The sequence below is a fragment of the Ostrea edulis genome, chromosome 2 (genome assembly GCF_947568905.1).
Source record: "Ostrea edulis chromosome 2, xbOstEdul1.1, whole genome shotgun sequence".
NCBI lineage: Eukaryota > Metazoa > Mollusca > Bivalvia > Ostreida > Ostreidae > Ostrea > Ostrea edulis.
This window is the reverse complement of record NC_079165.1, coordinates 79,830,921-79,851,498: the sequence shown is the minus strand read 5'-3', so window position 1 is coordinate 79,851,498 and position 20,578 is coordinate 79,830,921. Positions and strand designations below refer to the sequence as shown.

General features: G+C 37.3%; 4 protein-coding genes across 4 annotated transcripts; all 4 read left to right on the top strand.

The window, feature by feature from the left end:
- The first annotated feature begins 1,290 nt into the window (after positions 1-1,290).
- Positions 1,291-2,805, top strand: LOC130051521 (uncharacterized). Its single transcript, XM_056153491.1, has one exon. The coding sequence runs from the start codon at positions 1,291-1,293 to the stop codon at positions 2,803-2,805; it is 1,515 nt and encodes a 504-aa protein (XP_056009466.1).
- A 2,061-nt stretch (positions 2,806-4,866) lies between these two features.
- Positions 4,867-7,013, top strand: LOC125678485 (uncharacterized). Its single transcript, XM_048916971.2, has 2 exons — positions 4,867-4,922; positions 5,465-7,013. Exon 2 carries the CDS (start codon positions 5,479-5,481, stop codon positions 6,367-6,369), a length of 891 nt encoding a protein of 296 aa, XP_048772928.2. The 5' UTR covers positions 4,867-4,922; positions 5,465-5,478; the 3' UTR covers positions 6,370-7,013.
- A 3,667-nt stretch (positions 7,014-10,680) lies between these two features.
- LOC130046255 (uncharacterized) lies at positions 10,681-12,906 on the top strand. The gene is made up of 2 exons (XM_056155055.1): positions 10,681-10,815; positions 11,358-12,906. The coding sequence occupies exon 2, from the start codon at positions 11,372-11,374 to the stop codon at positions 12,260-12,262; it is 891 nt and encodes a 296-aa protein (XP_056011030.1). The 5' UTR covers positions 10,681-10,815; positions 11,358-11,371; the 3' UTR covers positions 12,263-12,906.
- An 803-nt stretch (positions 12,907-13,709) lies between these two features.
- LOC125678486 (uncharacterized) lies at positions 13,710-18,406 on the top strand. The gene is made up of 2 exons (XM_048916973.2): positions 13,710-16,391; positions 16,883-18,406. The coding sequence occupies exon 2, from the start codon at positions 16,897-16,899 to the stop codon at positions 17,785-17,787; it is 891 nt and encodes a 296-aa protein (XP_048772930.1). The 5' UTR covers positions 13,710-16,391; positions 16,883-16,896; the 3' UTR covers positions 17,788-18,406.
- The last annotated feature ends 2,172 nt before the right edge of the window (positions 18,407-20,578 follow it).

Sequence of the window (20,578 nt, the reverse complement as noted above, 5' to 3'; positions counted from 1 at the left end):
GATCCAAACAGGCACATTGATACCATAACGGCCATAGCAAACCCTACAATAATTTCAAACTGTCCTAATAGTGCCAACGATGAATTTGACAACAGTCGACCATTCACAGTCACCGAAGCACTCAGAAACACCGGGGACGCCAATCTGCGTAGTGATAACAGTACTTCCGCCCAGCAGTTTTCCAATATGGCGGCTCCCGAGCCCGACAACATCCAGGCTACTCTACAGTCTCTTCAAAAGAATCTAGAGACCCTCCAGAAGACCGTTTCCGAACTGGTAAAAAAGGATCACGCAGAGAAGTCCTACACTTTAGAAACGGCAAGAGGTAGCTCAACTACCGCAGTGGGAAGCGGATTCACAGGAGCGGACATTACGTTAGGTGGGTCTTTACGCACTACGCAATTCGGTGTTTCTGCTGAATGCCTACCTCAAATAGATATTGTATCAGATTCTCTCAAACGAAAAATCTGGGAAGGCAGGGACGTAAACTTAGCTAGTCTACTTATCCCTAAATACGAAGTAAACAAATCCGTGCCAGAGATTGCCATGGGCCTCAATGTCTTGGAGTCCGTGGATCCACGCCTCCACAAATCCCTGACTATTAGCGAGTTTATAACTGCTTTTGGCAAATACAAAAGGATTATGTGTACAAGATTTCCCGAAAGGAGAGTGGAGCTGGATAGATACGAAGGGAATATCGTAGAAATTTCTAATGTGTATGGCCAAAAATTCTACGACTACCATACACAGTTTTCAGCTAGAGCAGCCGCTGCCCTGCATGACCTAAATATAAAGGTTGATTGGTCCATCAAGGATAATGCGCTTCTGAGCATGGTCATGGGAAATGCCAGAGTTTCAGTTTGCAATCTGTGCAACTCCACATCACATTCAGGCTCATTCTGTCCCCTGTTACGAATCAAACCAACCCAATACCAGATGCTAAAAAACACTCAATCTATCAACTCCGCCAAAGAAGACAAGTATGGTAGACCCCGAAAAATGTATAATGGTACCGAAATTTGTAACAATTTCAATGCTGGGAAATGCGGCAGGAAGAACTGCATTTTTTCGCATGTGTGCTATGTGTGCAAGGCAAGCGATCACGGAGGCCACTCATGCGAGGAGTCCATGAGAAAAGGCAAGTGACTAGATAACACAAAACCGGCTACCCTTCCATCTTCTGTTTCAACCCCAGTCAACGTCGACCGCCTAGAATTAGAATTAAAATTACATCCAGACTCTAACTTCGTGAAATATCTATGTGACGGCCTTCGCCACGGTTTCGATACTATGATTAACAATACTGATATTCCAAGCAAAGAATGCCGGAATCTTCTGTCAGCTATTTCCAATCCCCATATAGTAGACGACCTTCTCAACAAAGAGGTGGAGAAAGGATTCTTACAAGGACCATTCGACACGCCCCCATTTACAAAATATAGAGTGAGTCCCATTGGAGTTAGTTTCAAAAAATATTCAAATAAAGGACGTCTGATAATGGACCTATCAGCCCCTCACTCAGAAGCTTCAGATCCCAGCATAAATTCTCTCATCGATAAAGAAAAATGTTCACTTTCATATGTTACAACTGATGACGCCATAAAAATAATTCAGAAACTAGGTTTTGGAACCACCATGTGTAAAACAGACATATCTGATGCTTTCAAGTTAATACCAATTTCACCATCTCAGTGGCACTTGTTTCTTCTTAAATGGAAAGGTCTATATTATTTCTACACAAAACTCGCTTTCGGCTGTAGATCTAGCCCCAGAATATTTGACTGCCTCGCCGAAGCTATTTGTTGGATAGCCACCCACAACTACGGCATCAAGCATATTTTACACCTGTTGGACGACTTTATCACCTTCGAGGAGCCAGAGAAGTGTGGAGAAAGAAACATGGCCCTACTCATGCTCATCTTTAAGAGGCTAAACATACCTATAGCCAAACACAAGACAGAAGGTCCAGACACCACCATTACCTTCCTCGGCATCACATTAGACTCTGTTAAGATGGAAGCACGACTGCCTCCTGAGAAAATCTCCAGAATCATATCGTTCCTTGACGAATTTCTCCAAAAGAAATCTTGTACCAAAAGAGAGCTTCTACAAATTTTGGGCCATCTTAGTTTTGCGAGTAGGGTCATAGTTCCAGGGCGCTCCTTCGTGTCACAACTCATTACACTGTCCACATCAGTTAAACAACTCCATTTCCACGTCACGTTAAACAAAGGCTCCAGAGAAGACATGAACATGTGGTTAATCTTCCTCAAACAATGGAATGGCATATCTATGTTCTACAACCAAATAGAAGTTAGCTCCGATGCCCTGCAACTCTATACAGATGCTTCAGGAACCCTTGGTTATGGGGGGTTCTTTCAAGGACGTTGGTTTTCAGAATCCTGGCCATTGCCCTTGCAACGTACATGCAAGGACAGTGATGAACTCTCTATAGCATTTCGTGAACTTTACCCGATCGTTGTGGCGGCACTGCTGTGGGGTCACTCGTGGAGGAAACAACGCATTGTCTTCTCCTGCGATAATCAAGGCACCGTGGCTATCATCAACAAAGGCCGTTCTAAATGCCCAAAAATCATGGCACTCGTTCGTCGTCTAACACTATGTGCAGCTAACAATAATTTCGTTTTCAAAAGCAAATATTTTGAAGGCCACAAAAATGTTATTGCTGACTGTCTGTCTCGATTACAGATTCCCAAGTTCCGACAGCTGGTCCCAGCTGCCAACAAGAAGTCCTGCACCGTTCCAGGATACAAGGAAGTTCTGAAAGACTTGACAGTATTGTAGACAACCTCCTCGATGCGGCTATAGCTCCCAGGACTAAACAGTCATATATAACAGGATTCCAAGCCTACACCCGATTTCTGCTCATGTGCAATATCATTCCACAGACACGCTTACCTGACGTTCCAGTGTCACAGGACTTATTATTGTATTTCGTTGCTCATTCTTACTCTCGATTAGAACTTAGTCATGCCACAATCAAGTTGTATATATGTGGCATACGTTTTCATTGTATAAAACATAACATCATGTATCCTAATGTTAATGAAATGCCTAGGCTATTCGCTGCTCTTAATGGGGTTAAACGAAGCCAAATAAGGCCAAAAAATCTGTGACAACCTGTCACTTTTGCTGTCCTCAAAAAACTGTGTACTTTTTTGCAACAATCCTATCAATGTACCGCATTCAACAATGTTTTGTTACTGGCCACTTGTTCAGTAGCATTTTTTGGCTTCCTGAGATGTGGTGAATTTACAATTTACGCAGATTTCGACCCATCCTCTCATATTTGCATGTCAGATATACAAATTTTTGAGGACATAGTGCATCTGCATTTAAAGATGTCAAAAACTGACCCATTTAGAAAAGGGGTCGTCATCAAACTGTTCAAAAACAACTCCAACGCTTGCCCCTATAACGCATGCTCCAAATATCTCAAATTAAGACTAAGGTCCAACCCCTCTCCTTCCGAACCACTATTTATAACAGCAGACGGCATGCCACTGTCTAGGAATGCATTCATTTCATTGTTCAGGGACACTTTAGTCAAGGTCGACATCAATCCCCACGCCAATAGCGGCCACTCTTTCCGCATAGGGGCTGCTACTTCAGCTGCCTCAGCTCATATTGAAGATCACCTAATCAAAGTATTGGGTAGATGGTCTTCGGATTCATATTGTAGGTACATAAGAACACCATCTTCTGCAATAAAACAGGCCCAACAGGCCCTCATAGCAGAAAGTCTTTGAGACCCTCAGGACCTTGTATATACTCACCGATCCCACTCGATAAGACAGGCCCTTATAGCAAAAGCCTTGAGACCCTCAGAACCTTGTATATACTCACCAATCCCCCTCGTGCTGCATTTTGTTTTGCTCAGGTTGTTTGTTTTACCTGCCTCGGGCATGTGCTACGCTATGTTTTTCCTTCATGCCTCGCTAATACTGTCCCCAGCTATTTTGGCGCAATGCATTATGCATCAACATTTTACTCTATTCCCTCTTATTTTGGGGCAACTCAGCTATTCAATGTTTTACATTTATACCTGATTCTTGGGCAACTTCTTGCATGTCGTAGCTCTACATGCAAGAAGTTTACCCCAAAATTCTAAGGTATCGGACTCTGTATCGTTCAGCGGTCAGGTCTTCTGCCACCATACGCTAATGTCAGCACGAAGCTCATGAGTTATCGGTTTGACACCTTAAACACTCATGCTCACTGAGTTGCGGAGTATGCCAGCTGGCTCTCCACCGACATGACCTCGACCTCTTTCTCAGCTCAACTCCTGGTTAATGCAGTAACTGTTTGACACCTCAAACATCACATACTCACCGGGTTGTTGAGCTCAACATTCGAACATGCAGCATACTACCACTTGGCAGAATAGCACACCTCACTGTTTTGCTCAGGTGGAACTCTAGTGTGCCACATGGGTCAGATGCTTCCATGTATCTTGCATAGCTGGGTTTGCCCTTTTGCCAAATATTTATTTTTGTATCATTATCTGAACAGTTGTATACCATATGTGATATGTTGTATATATGTTGGAATATGCATAATATATTTTAAACTCAAACTGTCTCCTGTTGTTTGTTGACACAAATCGAATGTCTTGTTGATTTCCGACTTCGTAACGACGTACAAAAAATGTAAGTGAATTTGTAGGTCGCTTCATTTAGAAATTTTTAGATTTCCACAAAACCATGAAATGTGCATACCAACAACCAATGAAAAGAATCATATTTTTAAACAGGGAAAATCCCAAATTTATAAATAGAAAGCTTTTTTTTTTTGCATCTTATGTCATCCTCAATATATAAAATAGCCAAAATTAAACTTCACACTAACTACAAATTCACAGACCTATCAAAGTGGTAGAAGATTAATCAAATATCAAACAGGTAAGTTGAATATTTTCTACATCACACTAACTTTATGAGAAAATTCTTAAAAAATAAAATAAATCTAAATCTGTATGACTTGACATTGTTCTTCCAATACCTATCTGATTAGATTAATGTGGACGAATTGGTATTAAAATTTATCAGTTTTTACAAATCTATAGACTGGATTGAAAACATTTGAATTTAAAAGAAAATGGAGGTTAGAATAGATAGATAGATATATATATAGATAGATAGATAAAAAGATAGATAGATAGATAGCGATGACAAAGATAGATAGATAGTGAGGTAATCTCCTAAATACGTTTGTTGATGATGTTACGAACTTCTACACATGCGCACCATTTCGATTTAAATAATAAAGTATTGGGTCAAGAAAGAGAAAAGGCGGTCGTCGTATCATGCATCTTTAATCACTTAATTGTATCAAAATAGTGCATTATCTCATCCATTACAGTGTATATGCACGTTTTAGAATGGGATCGTGAACATTGATAACACTGTAAAACAGAGCTTTAATTACATCTGAATATTTTCAGGAATATTTCAAAAGATGGGCTACGACACAGATTGCTTGAAAATAGTCAGCATGAATGCCACCGGGCGGAAGGGAAGGCAGTTCAACGACTTCCGTCAGTCCAATCTGCGCCACCTGGTGGAAAATGAGAGGCCTGATATCATGTTCCTTCCTGGGGACAACCCGGGACCGGACACGTTCACACAGACCAGCTACCAACAGCTTCTGGATCCCGCCCACAATGAGACAGTTCTTCTGTATGACTCCACACGTCTCAAGGTCCATCAGCGTCCAACAGGACCACAGCTGAAAGCCCCGAACTTTGACTTAGACAAAATTGTAACACCTCTCGTTGAGATTTACTCACCGGCGCCTGCCCAATCAATTGTTAAACAGTTCATTTGCGTATCTTGGCATTGGGAGTTAACCACTGCGACAAGAGGATCACAAGTTTTATACGAAAACGGAAAATCCTACATGATGCTTGCGCAGTTGCTGGCCTGGTTTACCGAAATGGAAGTATTAATCGGTGGCGATTTTAATTTGCCACTACCAAGAATTGAGGAACTGATCAGAGAGCACAACAGTCTGGTGCAGGCAGGTATTGACAATATAAAACCATTCTTTCAACAGCTCGGCTACATGGATTGTATGACCGAAACAGTCCACCGACCACAGCGAAGACTTCGCCAACTCAAGCTACACATGTGCAAGAGCCACGAGAACAACACGGAAACGAGCTTCTTCGTGGCATCTAAAGAGATGCAGCTGATGCAGACTAGGCATGTGAAGATGGAGAGTCTTACATATCGTTCCGCTGGCCTCCAGTTGCAGACGAGAGTAAAGACAGAGCACCACCCGGAGCCAACCTACACCAAGACTCAGATGTACATCCCGCAGAGGCCGCCCAAACATAACGGGGGATAAGATGGTAGCACTGCGATTCAAACGGATCTCTCAACATCGCGCAACTGGTTTTCTATTCGTAGAAAGTTCCAGATACTGACAAAAATTCTCTCCATTGCAAAATAATATACATGTCATAACTATCTTTCTTGACCCCAGTAGAAAAGTTTAATCTTTCATTTCATCAAAATTATCATGTCTAATACAATTTGTCTCTGATATTGACGGTCATTTGAAATACCTTGTATCAATTTACCTAATATGCCATTTTTGTGATACAAAATTTTATTAGAAAAATAAATTAAGGAGCGCCGCTTTGGAGACACCAAATGCATGTATTTCTATCAATTAATTTTATAAATGAAAAGATAGATCAGTGACATAAATATAAAGTTTATCTTATAGTCTGCGCTGGATGTGTTCTGATGTAAAAGTGCGCGAAAGATTGCCATTTCACAGTGTCTGATGCATCAGTGGATTATTATGTCAAATTACAATGCTTACAGATTACAGATATGGTATATCAATGATAATTGATATTATCATAGTGTATATATAATTTATTGATAAGCATCTAATGTATCGTTAGAATGTTATCACACAGTAAATCATATTTATTATTTGTTTGTAAATATACGTTTAAAATAAATGTGGAAGGAAAACAATCCAGTGATAAGATTCTTTCTCCTCCGACTGATACAGTAAAGGTTGTTTGTGTATTGTTTAACGTCCCGCTCGAAAATTTTCACTCATATGGAGACGTCACCATTTCCGATGAAGGGTTGCGAATTTAGGCCTATGTTCGGCGATTACGGACTATGAACAGGGAGGGGTCTTTATCGTGCCACACCTGCTGTGACACGGGACCTTCGTTTTTGCGGTCTCATCGAACCCCTTGCTTCTCGTATCGGGCGACTAAATGGGGCGATCCCTCTCATTTAGTTGCCTCTTTCGACAAGCAAGGAGTAGTGAGGACCTACTCTAATCCGGATCCCACAGGTCGACAAAGTAAAGGAGTTGGTTGATTATCTGTATTAACTGTAACCACGCACTCAACCTTTTAAAATGAATATTGATTACCTTGATAACGCCTTGGCTTCAAACGGTTTGAAATTTTTATCAAAGGCCACAAGGATTCGGGTTGTCAAATTAATATGCAAGCATCCTCTTGTGAAATAGTTTGTATGGAATTCCATACTGTCAGGTGTCATCGCGATGGTATGATGCTACGATTCCAATGACACATCGTAACCTATACTGGATTCCTAAACTACATTAAAACCCTTACAAACAAAGGTACATTGCTCGATCCCGTAAGTGCTCTACCTAGCCCCTATCTTTACTCATCACGAGAATATTGACAGCTGTGAAGAAGAAACTTCAAACTTGTTGTGCGACTACATATACCAGAAGTGGTGTAAATCAAATGTTGGTTCTAAAAAAAATCAAAAAAAGCTTTTAGTAAACTTCATATTGAAAAACTTTTCTCAAATCAACCATATCAAAACATATGACTTTTCAACACTTTACACGACCATTCCGCACCATGAATTAAAGACTAGACTTTTGACATCATAGACAGTTGCTTCTTCAACAAAAATGGAAAACGGAAATATTCATATTCATATCATCCAGAAAATTACTATGTTAAACACCACTCTAATTCCACACACAAGTACTTTGAAGTTGAAATAAAAAATATGCTGGAGTTCCTCATTGACAATATCTTCGTGGTCTTTAGGAATCAGATCATTCAACAGTCTGTTGGAATTCTTCCCATGGGCACGAATTGTGTTCCTTTGTTAACTGACCTGTTTTTATATTCCCATGAAGCAGAATTTATTCAAAAACGTCTACGTGACAAGAAAAAATCACATTAGCTATTAAGTCATCCAGTTTGTCAAAGTTGAGTAGCTGGTTTGCCGTTCACGTTGATATTTCCGGTTTATTGTTGAAACCATATGTTTGATAACCTACATGTATTTGAAATGTTTTGTATATACTCAAAACATTGGTTTCTATCATTTTCATCAGAAGTTTGTTTAAACGGGTATTTGTATAAATGTGATTTCTTTCGTTTGAGGAATGAAGTAGACAGAAATCAATTTCTACTTGGTAATTATAATGAATGGATTATTCCGGATATTTCAAGTTTTCAATTCGAATACCTGTATAGATATGTTCAGTCATGCGGTTCAATAGAACCGGTTTCAATCGAGTAACGATGTAAACATCAGTTTAGGACGACACGTAGAGCAGACGACACGTATAAATTTTATACTAATACTGATTTGTAATTACATTTATGTAATTATAGTACGTTGTATTGTTACAACATTAAAGCTGCTGCGTGTCGTTGCTAGTCCATTTAGTGTGTTATGTTGTTTTATTACTGATCTTATATTAGAAATGAATGGGTTTTAAAGGAGGAGATATATGCTACTTTGGGGTCCAAAGAATGGTTTTGCCTAGTAAAAAGTGATTCTGGTATAAATATGAATATACAAAGAGAAACGGCCTGCTACACCACGGATCATGAAGGATGGTTTAGAACTTTTCAAACAAGAGATGTATTTTAAAAGCTGTAGTATATACCCTCTATGATATCTAGACTTTTGTATGACCATATCTCACAACTTTATGTCAATACTGTCATCAGAACTCTATCAAACAGCTCGAGGTGATACTCAGCTGGTAGATTTAACGGTCTAAATTTCGCATTGTACCATGCACAACTTTGGGGATTTGTTCGTATAAGTGGCTTCTTTTTCTGGTTTTACGAAAAGACCCTGATCTAGCTAGAAAATGAAAAAGTGAAATGTGATGCCTAAATACTTCAATTCTTTGACACTTTCTTTCACTTTTATAACCTAAAAAATGACAAAGTGAAGAAATGTAACGCCCAAATAATTGAATTCTTTGACATTTTTCAATGTTATAACCTAGAATATGACAAAGTGAAGAAATATGATGCCCAAATATTTGAATTCGTTGATATTTTTCACTTTTATAACCTAGAAAATAACAAAGTGAAGAAATGGGATGCCCAAATATTTAAATTCTTTGACATTTTTCAATTCTATAACCTAGAATATGACAAAGTGAAGAAATATGATGCCCAAATATTTGAATTCTTTAACATTTTTCACTTTTATAACCTAGAAAATAACAAAGTGAAGAAATGGGATTCCCAAATATTTAAATTCTTTGACATTTTTCAATTCTATAACCTAGAAAATGACAAAGTGAAAAAATGGGGTGCCCAAACATTTAAATTCTCTGACATTTTTTTTATTTTATAACCTAGAAAATGACAAAGTGAAGAAATGTAATGCCCAAATATTTGAATTTTCCAATTTTTTTAACATATTCTCAAATATTTAAATTCTTTTTTTTTTCTTTTATGGCCTACAAAATAAAAAAAAAAGTGAAGAAATGCGATGCTCAAATTATGTCTTTAACATATTTTTAATCATTTCACCTTTATGAGAAAGGTTTCTTAAGTGTCAACTGGTGGTGGACCTGTAGGGTCTTAATTTGTCAAGATTGGCATTTCAAATCAGAAAATACTCAACTTGTAGTGATTATCATTGATTTTATATCTTTTATTTGCAGGACATTATGAAAATAGATGTATTTGAAAATTCTATGGTTCATAGTCTAGACCTATTTATTTAGATGAATGACAAGATCATATATTGTTTAATTATGATAACTTAGACATGCATTTAAATAATACAAACAAAACTCTTTTCAAATTAAAATCAACGAAAGATTGAACCATAATAATCACAACTACAATACTTATGTTGGTGCAAGTGCAACAATACAACAATGTGAACATGTTTACCATTTATATTGAACAAGGTAGTGTCACAATAGTTAGTGCCATCATACACACGAATACAAAAAGAATAATGTTTATACAAAAATCCAGAACGGCATCAGTAACAAAGTCACTGACAGTATACAAGAATATTCAGTGACGAGATAGTTTCGATTTAATTTCTCCGAAAAAGAAAACGCAATCGCGTTTTGAAAATAACTTATCTTTTGGAATTGTTCTTTTACGTAATGGATTGTATGATTTGTTTTATTTTTTGTCAGGTTTTAATTACGACTGTCCAAGGTGTGGACACGTGTATAATACAGTGTGTCTGGGATTCATCGAATGTCTTGTTGATTTCCGACTTCGTAACGACGTACAAAAAATGTAAGTGAATTTGTAGGTCGTTTCATTTAGAAATTTTTAGATTTCCACAAAACCATGAAATGTGCATACCAACAACCAATGAAAAGAATCATATTTTTAAACAGGGAAAATCCCAAATTTATAAATAGAAAGTTTTTTTTGCATCTTATGTCATCCTCAATATATAAAATAGCCAAAATTAATTCAAACTTCACACTAACTACAAATTCACAGACCTATCAAAGTGGTAGAAAAATTAATCAAATATCAAACAGGTAAGTTGAATATTTTCTACATCATACTAACTTTATGAGAAAATTCTTAAAAAATAAAATAAATCTAAATCTGTATGACTTGACATTGTTCTTCCAATACCTATCTGATTAGATTAATGTGGACGAATTGGTATTAAACTTTATCAGTTTTTACAAATCGATAGACTGGATTGAAAACATTTGAATTTAAAAGAAAATAGAGGTTAGAATAGATAGATAGATATATAGATAGATAGATAGACAAAAAGATAGATAGATAGATAACGATGACAAAGATAGATAGATAGTGAGGTAATCTCCTAAATACGTTTGTTGATGATGTTAGGAACTTCTGTACATGCGCACCATTTCGATTTAAATAATAAAGTATTGGGTCAAGAAAGAGAAAAGGCGGTCGTCGTATCATGCATCTTTAATCACTTAATTGTATCAAAATAGTGCATTGTCTCATCCATTACAGTGTATATGCACGTTTTAGAATGGGATCGTGAACATTGATAACACTGTAAAACAGAGCTTTAATTACATCTGAATATTTTCAGGAATATTTCAAAAGATGGGCTACGACACAGATTGCTTGAAAATAGTCAGCATGAATGCCACCGGGCGGAAGGGAAGGCAGTTCAACGACTTCCGTCAGTCCAATCTGCGCCACCTGGTGGAAAATGAGAGGCCTGATATCATGTTCCTTCCTGGGGACAACCCGGGACCGGACACGTTCACACAGACCAGCTACCAACAGCTTCTGGATCCCGCCCACAATGAGACAGTTCTTCTGTATGACTCCACACGTCTCAAGGTCCATCAGCGTCCAACAGGACCACAGCTGAAAGCCCCGAACTTTGACTTAGACAAAATTGTAACACCTCTCGTTGAGATTTACTCACCGGCGCCTGCCCAATCAATTGTTAAACAGTTCATTTGCGTATCTTGGCATTGGGAATTAACCACTGCGACAAGAGGATCACAAGTTTTATACGAAAACGGAAAATCCTACATGATGCTTGCGCAGTTGCTGGCCTGGTTTACCGAAATGGAAGTGTTAATCGGTGGCGATTTTAATTTGCCACTACCAAAAATTGAGGAACTGATCAGAGAGCACAACAGTCTGGTGCAGGCAGGTATTGACAATATAAAACCATTCTTTCAACAGCTCGGCTACATGGATTGTATGACCGAAACAGTCCACCGACCACAGCGAAGACTTCGCCAACTCAAGCTACACATGTGCAAGAGCCACGAGAACAACACGGAAACGAGCTTCTTCGTGGCATCTAAAGAGATGCAGCTGATGCAGACTAGGCATGTGAAGATGGAGAGCCTTACATATCGTTCCGCTGGCCTCCAGTTGCAGACGAGAGTAAAGACAGAGCACCACCCGGAGCCAACCTACACCAAGACTCAGATGTACATCCCGCAGAGGCCGCCCAAACATAACGGGGGATAAGATGGTAGCACTGCGATTCAAACGGATCTCTCAACATCGCGCAACTGGTTTTCTATTCGTAGAAAGTTCCAGATACTGACAAAAATTCTCTCCATTGCAAAATAATATACATGTCATAACTATCTTTCTTGACCCCAGTAGAAAAGTTTAATCTTTCATTTCATCAAAATTATCATGTCCAATACAATTTGTCTCTGATATTGACGGTCATTTGAAATGCCTTGTATTAATTTACCTAATATGCCATTTTTGTGATACAAAATTTTATTAGAAAAATAAATTAAGGAGCGCCGCTTTGTAGAAACCAAATGCATGTATTTCTATCAATTAATTTTATAAATGAAAAGATAGATCAGTGACATAAATATAAAGTTTATCTTATAGTCTGTGCTGGGTGTGTTCTGATGTAAAAGTGCGCGAAAAATTGCCATTTCACGGTATCTGATGCATCAGTGAATTATTATGTCAAATTACAATGCTTACAGATTACAGATATGGTATATCAATGATAATCGATATTATCATAGTGTATATATAATTTATTGATAAGTATCTTATGTATCGTTATTTTGTTATCACATTGTAAATCATTTCTATTATTTGTTTGTAAATATACGTTTAAAATAAATGTGGAAGGAAAACAATCCAGTGATAAGATTCTTTCTCCTCCGACTGATACGGTAGAGGGACGCTCGAAAATTTTCACTCATATGGAGACGTCACCATTTCCGATGAAGGGTTGCGAATTTAGGCCTATGTTCGGCGCTTCCGGGCTATGAACAGGGAGGGATCTTTATCGTGCCATACCTGCTTTGACATGGGACCTTCGTTTTTGCGGTCTCATCGAACCCCTTGCTTTTCGTATCAGGCGACTAAATGGGGCGATCCGTCTCATTTAGTTGCCTCTTTCAACAAGCAAGGAGTAGTGAGGACCTACTCTAATCCGGATCCCACAGGTCGACAAAGTAAAGGAATTGGTTGATTCTCTGTATTAACTGTAACCACGCACTCAACCTTTTAAAATGAATATTGATTACCTTGATAACGCCTTGACTTCCAACGGTTTGAAATTTTTATCAAAGGCCACAAGGATTCGGGTTGTCAAATTAATATATGCAAGCATCCTCTTGTGAAATAGTTTGTATGGAATTCCATACTGTCAGGTGTTCCATTATACCATCATCGCGATGGTATGATGCTACGATTACGATGACACATCGTAACCTATACTGGATTCCTAAACTACATTAAAACCCTTACAAACAAAGGTACATTGCTCGATCCAGTAAGTACTCTACCTAGCCCCTATCTTTGCTCCTCACGAGAATATTGACAGTTGTGAAGAAGAAACTTCAAACTTGTTGTGCGACTACATATACCAGAAGTGGTGTAAATCAAATGTGGATTCTAAAAAAATCAAAAAAACTTTTAGTAAACTTTATATTGAAAAATCTTTCTCAAATCAACCATATCAAAACATATGACTTTTCAACACTTTACACGACCATTCCGCACCATGAATTAAAGACTAGACTTTTGACATCATAGACAGTTGCTTCTTCAACAAAAATGGAAAACGGAAATATTCATATTCATATCATCCAAAAAATTACTATGTTAAACACCACTCTAATTCCACACACAAGTACTTTGAAGTTGAAATAAAAAATATGCTGGAGTTCCTCATTGACAATATCTTCGTGGTCTTTAGGGATCAGATCATTCAACAGTCTGTTGGAATTCTTCCCATGGGCACGAATTGTGTTCCTTTGTTAACTGACCTGTTTTTATATTCCCATGAAGCAGAATTTATTCAAAAACGTCTACGTGACAAGAAAAAACCACATTAGCTATTAAGTCATCCAGTTTGTCAAAGTTGAGTAGCTGGTTTGCCGTTCATGTTGATATTTCCAGTTTATTGTTGAAACCATATGTTTGATAACCTACATGTATTTGAAATGTTTTGTATATACTCAAAACATTGGTTTCTATCATTTTCATCAGAAGTTTATTTAAACGGGTATTTGTATAAATGTGATTTCTTTCGTTTGAGGAATGAAGTAGACAGAAATCAATTTCTACTTGGTAATTATAATGAATGGATTATTCCGGATATTTCAAGTTTTCAATTCGAATACCTGTATAGATATGTTCAGTCATGCGGTTCAATAGAACCGGTTTCAATCGAGTAACGATGTAAACATCAGTTTAGGACGACACGTAGAGCAGACGACACGTATAAATTTTATACTAATACTGATTTGTAATTACATTTATGTAATTATAGTACATTGTATTGTTACAACATTAAAGCTGCTGCGTGTCGTTGCTAGTCCATTTAGTGTGTTATGTTGTTTTATTACTGATCTTATATTAGAAATGAATGGGTTTTAAAGGAGGAGATATATGCTACTTTGGGGTCCAAAGAATGGTTTTGCCTAGTAAAAAGTGATTCTGGTATAAACATAAATATACAAAGAGAAACGGCCTGCTACACCACGGATCATGAAGGATGGTTTAGAACTTTTAAAACAAGAGATGTATTTTAAAAGCTGTAGTATATACCCTCTATGATATCTAGACTTTTGTATGACCATATCTCACAACTTTATGTTAATACTGTCATCAGAACTCTATCAAACAGCTCGAGGTGATACTCATTGATTGGTAGATTTAACGGTCTAAATTTCGCATTGTACCATGTACAGCTTTGGGGGATTTGTTCGTATAAGTGGCTTCTTTTTCTGGTTTTACGAAAAGACCCTGATCTAGCTAGAAAATGAAAAAGTGAAATGTGATGCCCAAATATCTACATTCTATGACATTTCTTGATTTTATGGCCTACAAAATGAAAACTTAAAGAAATGTGATGCCTTAATATTTAAATGCTTTGACATTTTTTGATTTTATGGCCTACAAAATGATAAAGTAAAGAAAAAGTGATGCCCAAATATTTAAATTCTTTGATATATTTTTATTTTATGGCCTAGAATTCTAAATGAAAAAAGTAAAGAAATGTGATGCCTAAATGTTTAGATTCTTTGACATCTTTTTTAATGGCCTACTAAATGAAAAAGTGAAGAAATGTGATGCCCAAATATTCAAACTCTCTAACATTTTTTTTTTAAATTTTATCACCTTTATGATAAAACAATACGAAGTGTCCAATATGTTTTGCTTTGTGAAGATTGGCATTTGAAATCACAAACCACTTAGCTTTGAAATCATTGATTTTATAGCTTTTATTTACAGGACATTATTTGAAAATTGTATGGTTCACAGTCTAGACCTATCTATTTAGATGAATGACAAGATCATATATTGTTTAATTATGATAACTTAGACATGCATTTAAATAATACAAACAAAACTCTTTTCAAATTAAAATCAATGATAGATTGAACCATAATAATCACAACTACAATACTTATGTTGGTGCACGTGCAACAATAAACAATAAATCAATATTGATATAAAATATTTACCATTTATACAAAAGAATAAATCATCCATATTGTAAACTCTTGGACAAGGTAGTGTCACAAACGTTTGAATTTAATGCCACCATACAACGACTACAAAAACAATAATATTTATACAAAAATGCAGAACGGCCTGAGTAACAAAGTCAGTGACAGTATACGAAAACATTCTATGCAGTGAAGAGATAGTTTCGATTTGATTTCTCCGAAAAAAGAAAATAAAACTCCGTTGCTTTTTTTGAAAATGACTTATCTTTTGGAATTGTTCTTTTATGTAATGGATATTATGATTTGTTTTATTTCTTGTCGGGTTTTAATTACGATTGTCCATGGTGTGGACACGTGTATAATACAGTGTGTCTGAGATTCATCGAATATGTCTTGTTGATGTCTGACTTTGTAACTGTAGGTTGTGCCATTTAGAATATTTTGGATTTGCATAAAAACATGAAATGGGTACACCAACAACCAATGTAAAGAATTATATTTATAACAGGGGAAATTCCACATTTATAAATAGCAAAACTATTTTTGCATCCCATGTCATCCTCAATGTTTCAAATAGCCAAAATTCATTCAAATTTCACACTAACTGGAAATTCACAGACCTATCAAAGTGGTAGAAAAATTGATCAAATATCAAACAGGTAAGTTGAATATGTTATGCATTTTTCTATTTCATAGTAACTTTATTTAAGAGAAAATACTTTAAAAATAAAATAAATTTAAATCTGTATGACTTGACATTGTTCTTCCAATCCCTATCTGATTAGATTAATACGATGAATTATTTTTAAACTTATAAATTTTTAAAAATCGATAGGCTTGAAAGGAGTTGAATTTAAAAGAAACTAGGGGAAAGAATAGATAGGTAGATGGTGAGATAATCTCCTAAATACGTTTGTTGATGATGTTAGGAACTCCTGCACATGCGCACCATTTCGATTTAAATGATAAAGCATTGGGTCTGTCAAGAAAGAGAAAAGGCGGTCGGCGTATCATGCATCTTTAATCACTTAATTGTATCAAAATATTGCATTGTCTCAACCGTTACAGTGTGTATCCACGTTTTAGAATGGGATCGTGAAAATTGGTAACACTGTAAAACGGAGCTTTAATTTCATCTGAATATTTTCAGGAATATTTCAAAAGATGGGCTACGACACAGATTGCTTGAAAATAGTCAGCATGAATGCCACCGGGCGGAAGGGAAGGCAGTTCAACGACTTCCGTCAGTCCAATCTGCGCCACCTGGTGGAAAATGAGAGCCCTGATATCATGTTCCTCCCTGGGGACAACCCGGGACCGGACACGTTCACACAGACCAGCTACCAACAGCTTCTGGATCCCGCCCACAATGAGACAGTTCTTCTGTATGACTCCACACGTCTCAAGGTCCATCAGCGTCCAACAGGACCACAGCTGAAAGCCCCGAACTTTGACTTAGACAAAATTGTAACACCTCTCGTTGAGATTTACTCACCGGCGCCTGCCCAATCAATTGTTAAACAGTTCATTTGCGTATCTTGGCATTGGGAGTTAACCACTGCGACAAGAGGATCACAAGTTTTATACGAAAACGGAAAATCCTACATGATGCTTGCGCAGTTCCTGGCCTGGTTTACCGAAATGGAAGTGTTAATCGGTGGCGATTTTAATTTGCCACTACCAAAAATTGAGGAACTGATCAGAGAGCACAACAGTCTGGTGCAGGCAGGTATTGACAATATAAAACCATTCTTTCAACAGCTTGGCTACATGGATTGTATGACCGAAACAGTCCACCGACCACAGCGAAGACTTCGCCAACTCAAGCTACACATGTGCAAGAGCCACGAGAACAACACGGAAACGAGCTTCTTCGTGGCATCTAAAGAGATGCAGCTGATGCAGACTAGGCATGTGAAGATGGAGAGTCTTACATATCGTTCCGCTGGCCTCCAGTTGCAGACGAGAGTAAAGACAGAGCACCACCCGGAGCCGACCTACACCAAGACTCAGATGTACATCCCGCAGAGACCGCCCAAACATAACGGAGGATAAGATGGTAGCACTGCGATTCAAACGGGTCTCTCAACATCGCGCAACTGGTTTTCTATTCGTAGAAAGTTCCAGAAACTGACAAAAAATTCTCCATATTATAGGAAGTCTGTAAAAGACTATGCATGTGACAACAATCTTTCTTGGCTCCAGTAGAAAAGTTTAATCTTTCAATTCATCAGTTATGACCAATATAAATTATCTCTGATATTCAAAGTCATTTAAAATACCTTGTATCATTTAGAGTTATCTGATATACCATTTTGGGGGGGGGGTAATCTTAGGAAACATAAATTACGGAGCGCTGCTTTGGACAAACCAAATGCATGCATTTCTATCATTTAATAGATGAATCGAATCTGTGACAGGAATATGAAGTTGATCTTACTGTCTGCGTTGGATGTGTTCTGATGTAGAAGTGTCCGAAAGATAGCCATTTTATGTTAAAATACAATCCTTACTGTTTACAGATGTGTTATATCAATAATCATCGATATTTTCATAGTGTATATATAATTTATTGATAAGCATATGATTTATCGTTATATTGTAATCACACAGTAAATCATTTCTATCATTTGTTTGTAAATATAAGTTAAAATAAACATTGAAGGAAAACAAACAAGTATTATTATTCTTAATCCTCCGACTGATACAGGTTAATTAATAATCTCATAGTTCATTGTATCATCTGTAATCACATGATACACTCAACTCTTTAGAAATCGAATACTGGTTGCCTTGATAAAGTCTTGGCTTCAACAGTTTGAAAATTTTATCAAAGGCTACAGGGGCCTCCGTGGCCGAGTGGTTAGAGCATCGCGCACAAAATCACACGGCTTCTTACCTCTGTAGACGCGAGTTCGAATCCCGCTCGCGCTGGTAAGTGAGAAAATTTCCCAGTTTACTTTCAGAAGGTCAGTGGTCTCTTCCCAGATACTTGTACCTGGGTTCTCTCTTCCACCAATAAAAACTGGGCGCCACCAGATAACTGAAAAATTGCTAAGTGTGGCGGAAAACATCAATCAATCAATCAATCAACCAAAGGCTACAGGGATTAAGTTGACAAATCAATATGGAGGTATCCTCTTGTGATTGATTGATTGTGTCTTGGTTAACGTCTCTTTCGAGAATTTTTCACTTGTATGGAGACGTCACCAATACCGGTTAAAGTTAATGGGCTTCAAAGGATGAGGTGAAACAGCTATTAGAGTCGATCCCCTTTTCCGTGGTAAATAAAAGCAATTCTACTGTGCAAAAGTTAAAATTTTAGACATAGAGGCCACAGACGATGGTTTCTGATTAGTTTTAATAGTGCCCTTTGCTTTTTGTCATAGGGAATGTCGAAATATCAATTGATTTTCAAACTCCAGAACAAGCAGTTTTCGTCATGGTACTCCTTCAGGAATAATGATAAACAAAATGGACGGGACTTAACAGAAAGGACAAGATTCGCTTTAGGAATATGAATAGATCTCGTGCTTTCCCCGTTTACAAATCACGTGGCATTATTTAATTGTGTAAGGATGTTGATATGCTTTTTTTTTTTAATTAAATAGAAGCTATGCATGATGTTCTCTGAATACATATATGCTGCCACAGGTACTTGGGTTGAGCCCCCCCCCCCTGAATAACCTACATGAGTTGATTTAATTATTTTGTTGAAAATCTATTTAATGCAAAATAAAGTTCAAAATAACTCAAAATAAACCACTTTTTAAAAATACCCTTACTGTTTATTAAAGGAGCTTATTTTGAACTTTAGGGGTATGTAAGACATTGTTGATATGCACAATGCTACCATCGCCATCGTACCATCTTGTCATCATACCATCGCCCTCTTTTATATATGTGTTTACTGTGTACTTTCGTATGCGTGAACAAGCGGAAGTTTGAAAGATGCTATGGCTAACACAAGCAAGGTAGTCGGAAACATTTGTCGATGTTATTTGGATTTTCTAATTATATGTAAGTATGTATTTTAATGTATTGAAAGAGTTTCCAAAATGTTGGAGGTTGTATGGTATGAAACACACATAATCTATCTTCTGCTAGACAGGCTATACTGCATGTGCGTGTCTGCAACTCGCGGATTGACCTGGGACATGGAAGGGTGACACTACGATTCAAAATGATTTAGATATAAACGATCTATACTTGTCTGATGTGCTTTATAGTTAAGTCAAGTCTCACTTTGAAGAAAAATTACTTACTTACATGGGTACTTATTGTTCGACTGGTAAACATCCCCTGTCGACCGGTCACACCCGCCGTGAGCCCTATGAAAGATGAAGATAACGAACAGTGATCAATCTCAAAACTCCTATAAGCAATTCAAAACTCATGCAACGTACATATTTTTTTCGCTCCGTGCTACTTGGTGTTCAGGTTAATGATGTGGCCCATGGACATATTTTCTTTCCTCTATTGATAGTAAAGTTGTAAATGGTGTTATGTAGAAATATCACCATTATAAACACAAAGTAGAGTCCATTCCTAATAATCACAGTTTATACAATTTATTTTTCTTTCTTGGTCAATTTGGAAGATCACGTGAATGTCAGTATCTTTATCGAGAAATGAAATGCAATCAAATAGCTTGAAAAGGTGAAGATAACGAACAGTGATCAATCTCATAACTCTTCAAAGGAACACAGAATTCAGAGTTTACCAAACACAAACCCCTGGATATACCAAAGATGGGATCAGATGCTGAGGAGAGGTTAACATCCCTTGTCGACCGGTCACACCCGCCTTGAGCTTAATATCTTAATCAGATAAACGGAGCAAATCA

Bases quoted from the DNA above. Each gene is read 5' to 3' on its own strand.
- LOC130051521 (XM_056153491.1), top strand. From the start codon at position 1,291: ATGATTAACAATACTGATATTCCAAGCAAAGAATGCCGGAATCTTCTG.
- LOC125678485 (XM_048916971.2), top strand. From the start codon at position 5,479: ATGGGCTACGACACAGATTGCTTGAAAATAGTCAGCATGAATGCCACC.
- LOC130046255 (XM_056155055.1), top strand. From the start codon at position 11,372: ATGGGCTACGACACAGATTGCTTGAAAATAGTCAGCATGAATGCCACC.
- LOC125678486 (XM_048916973.2), top strand. From the start codon at position 16,897: ATGGGCTACGACACAGATTGCTTGAAAATAGTCAGCATGAATGCCACC.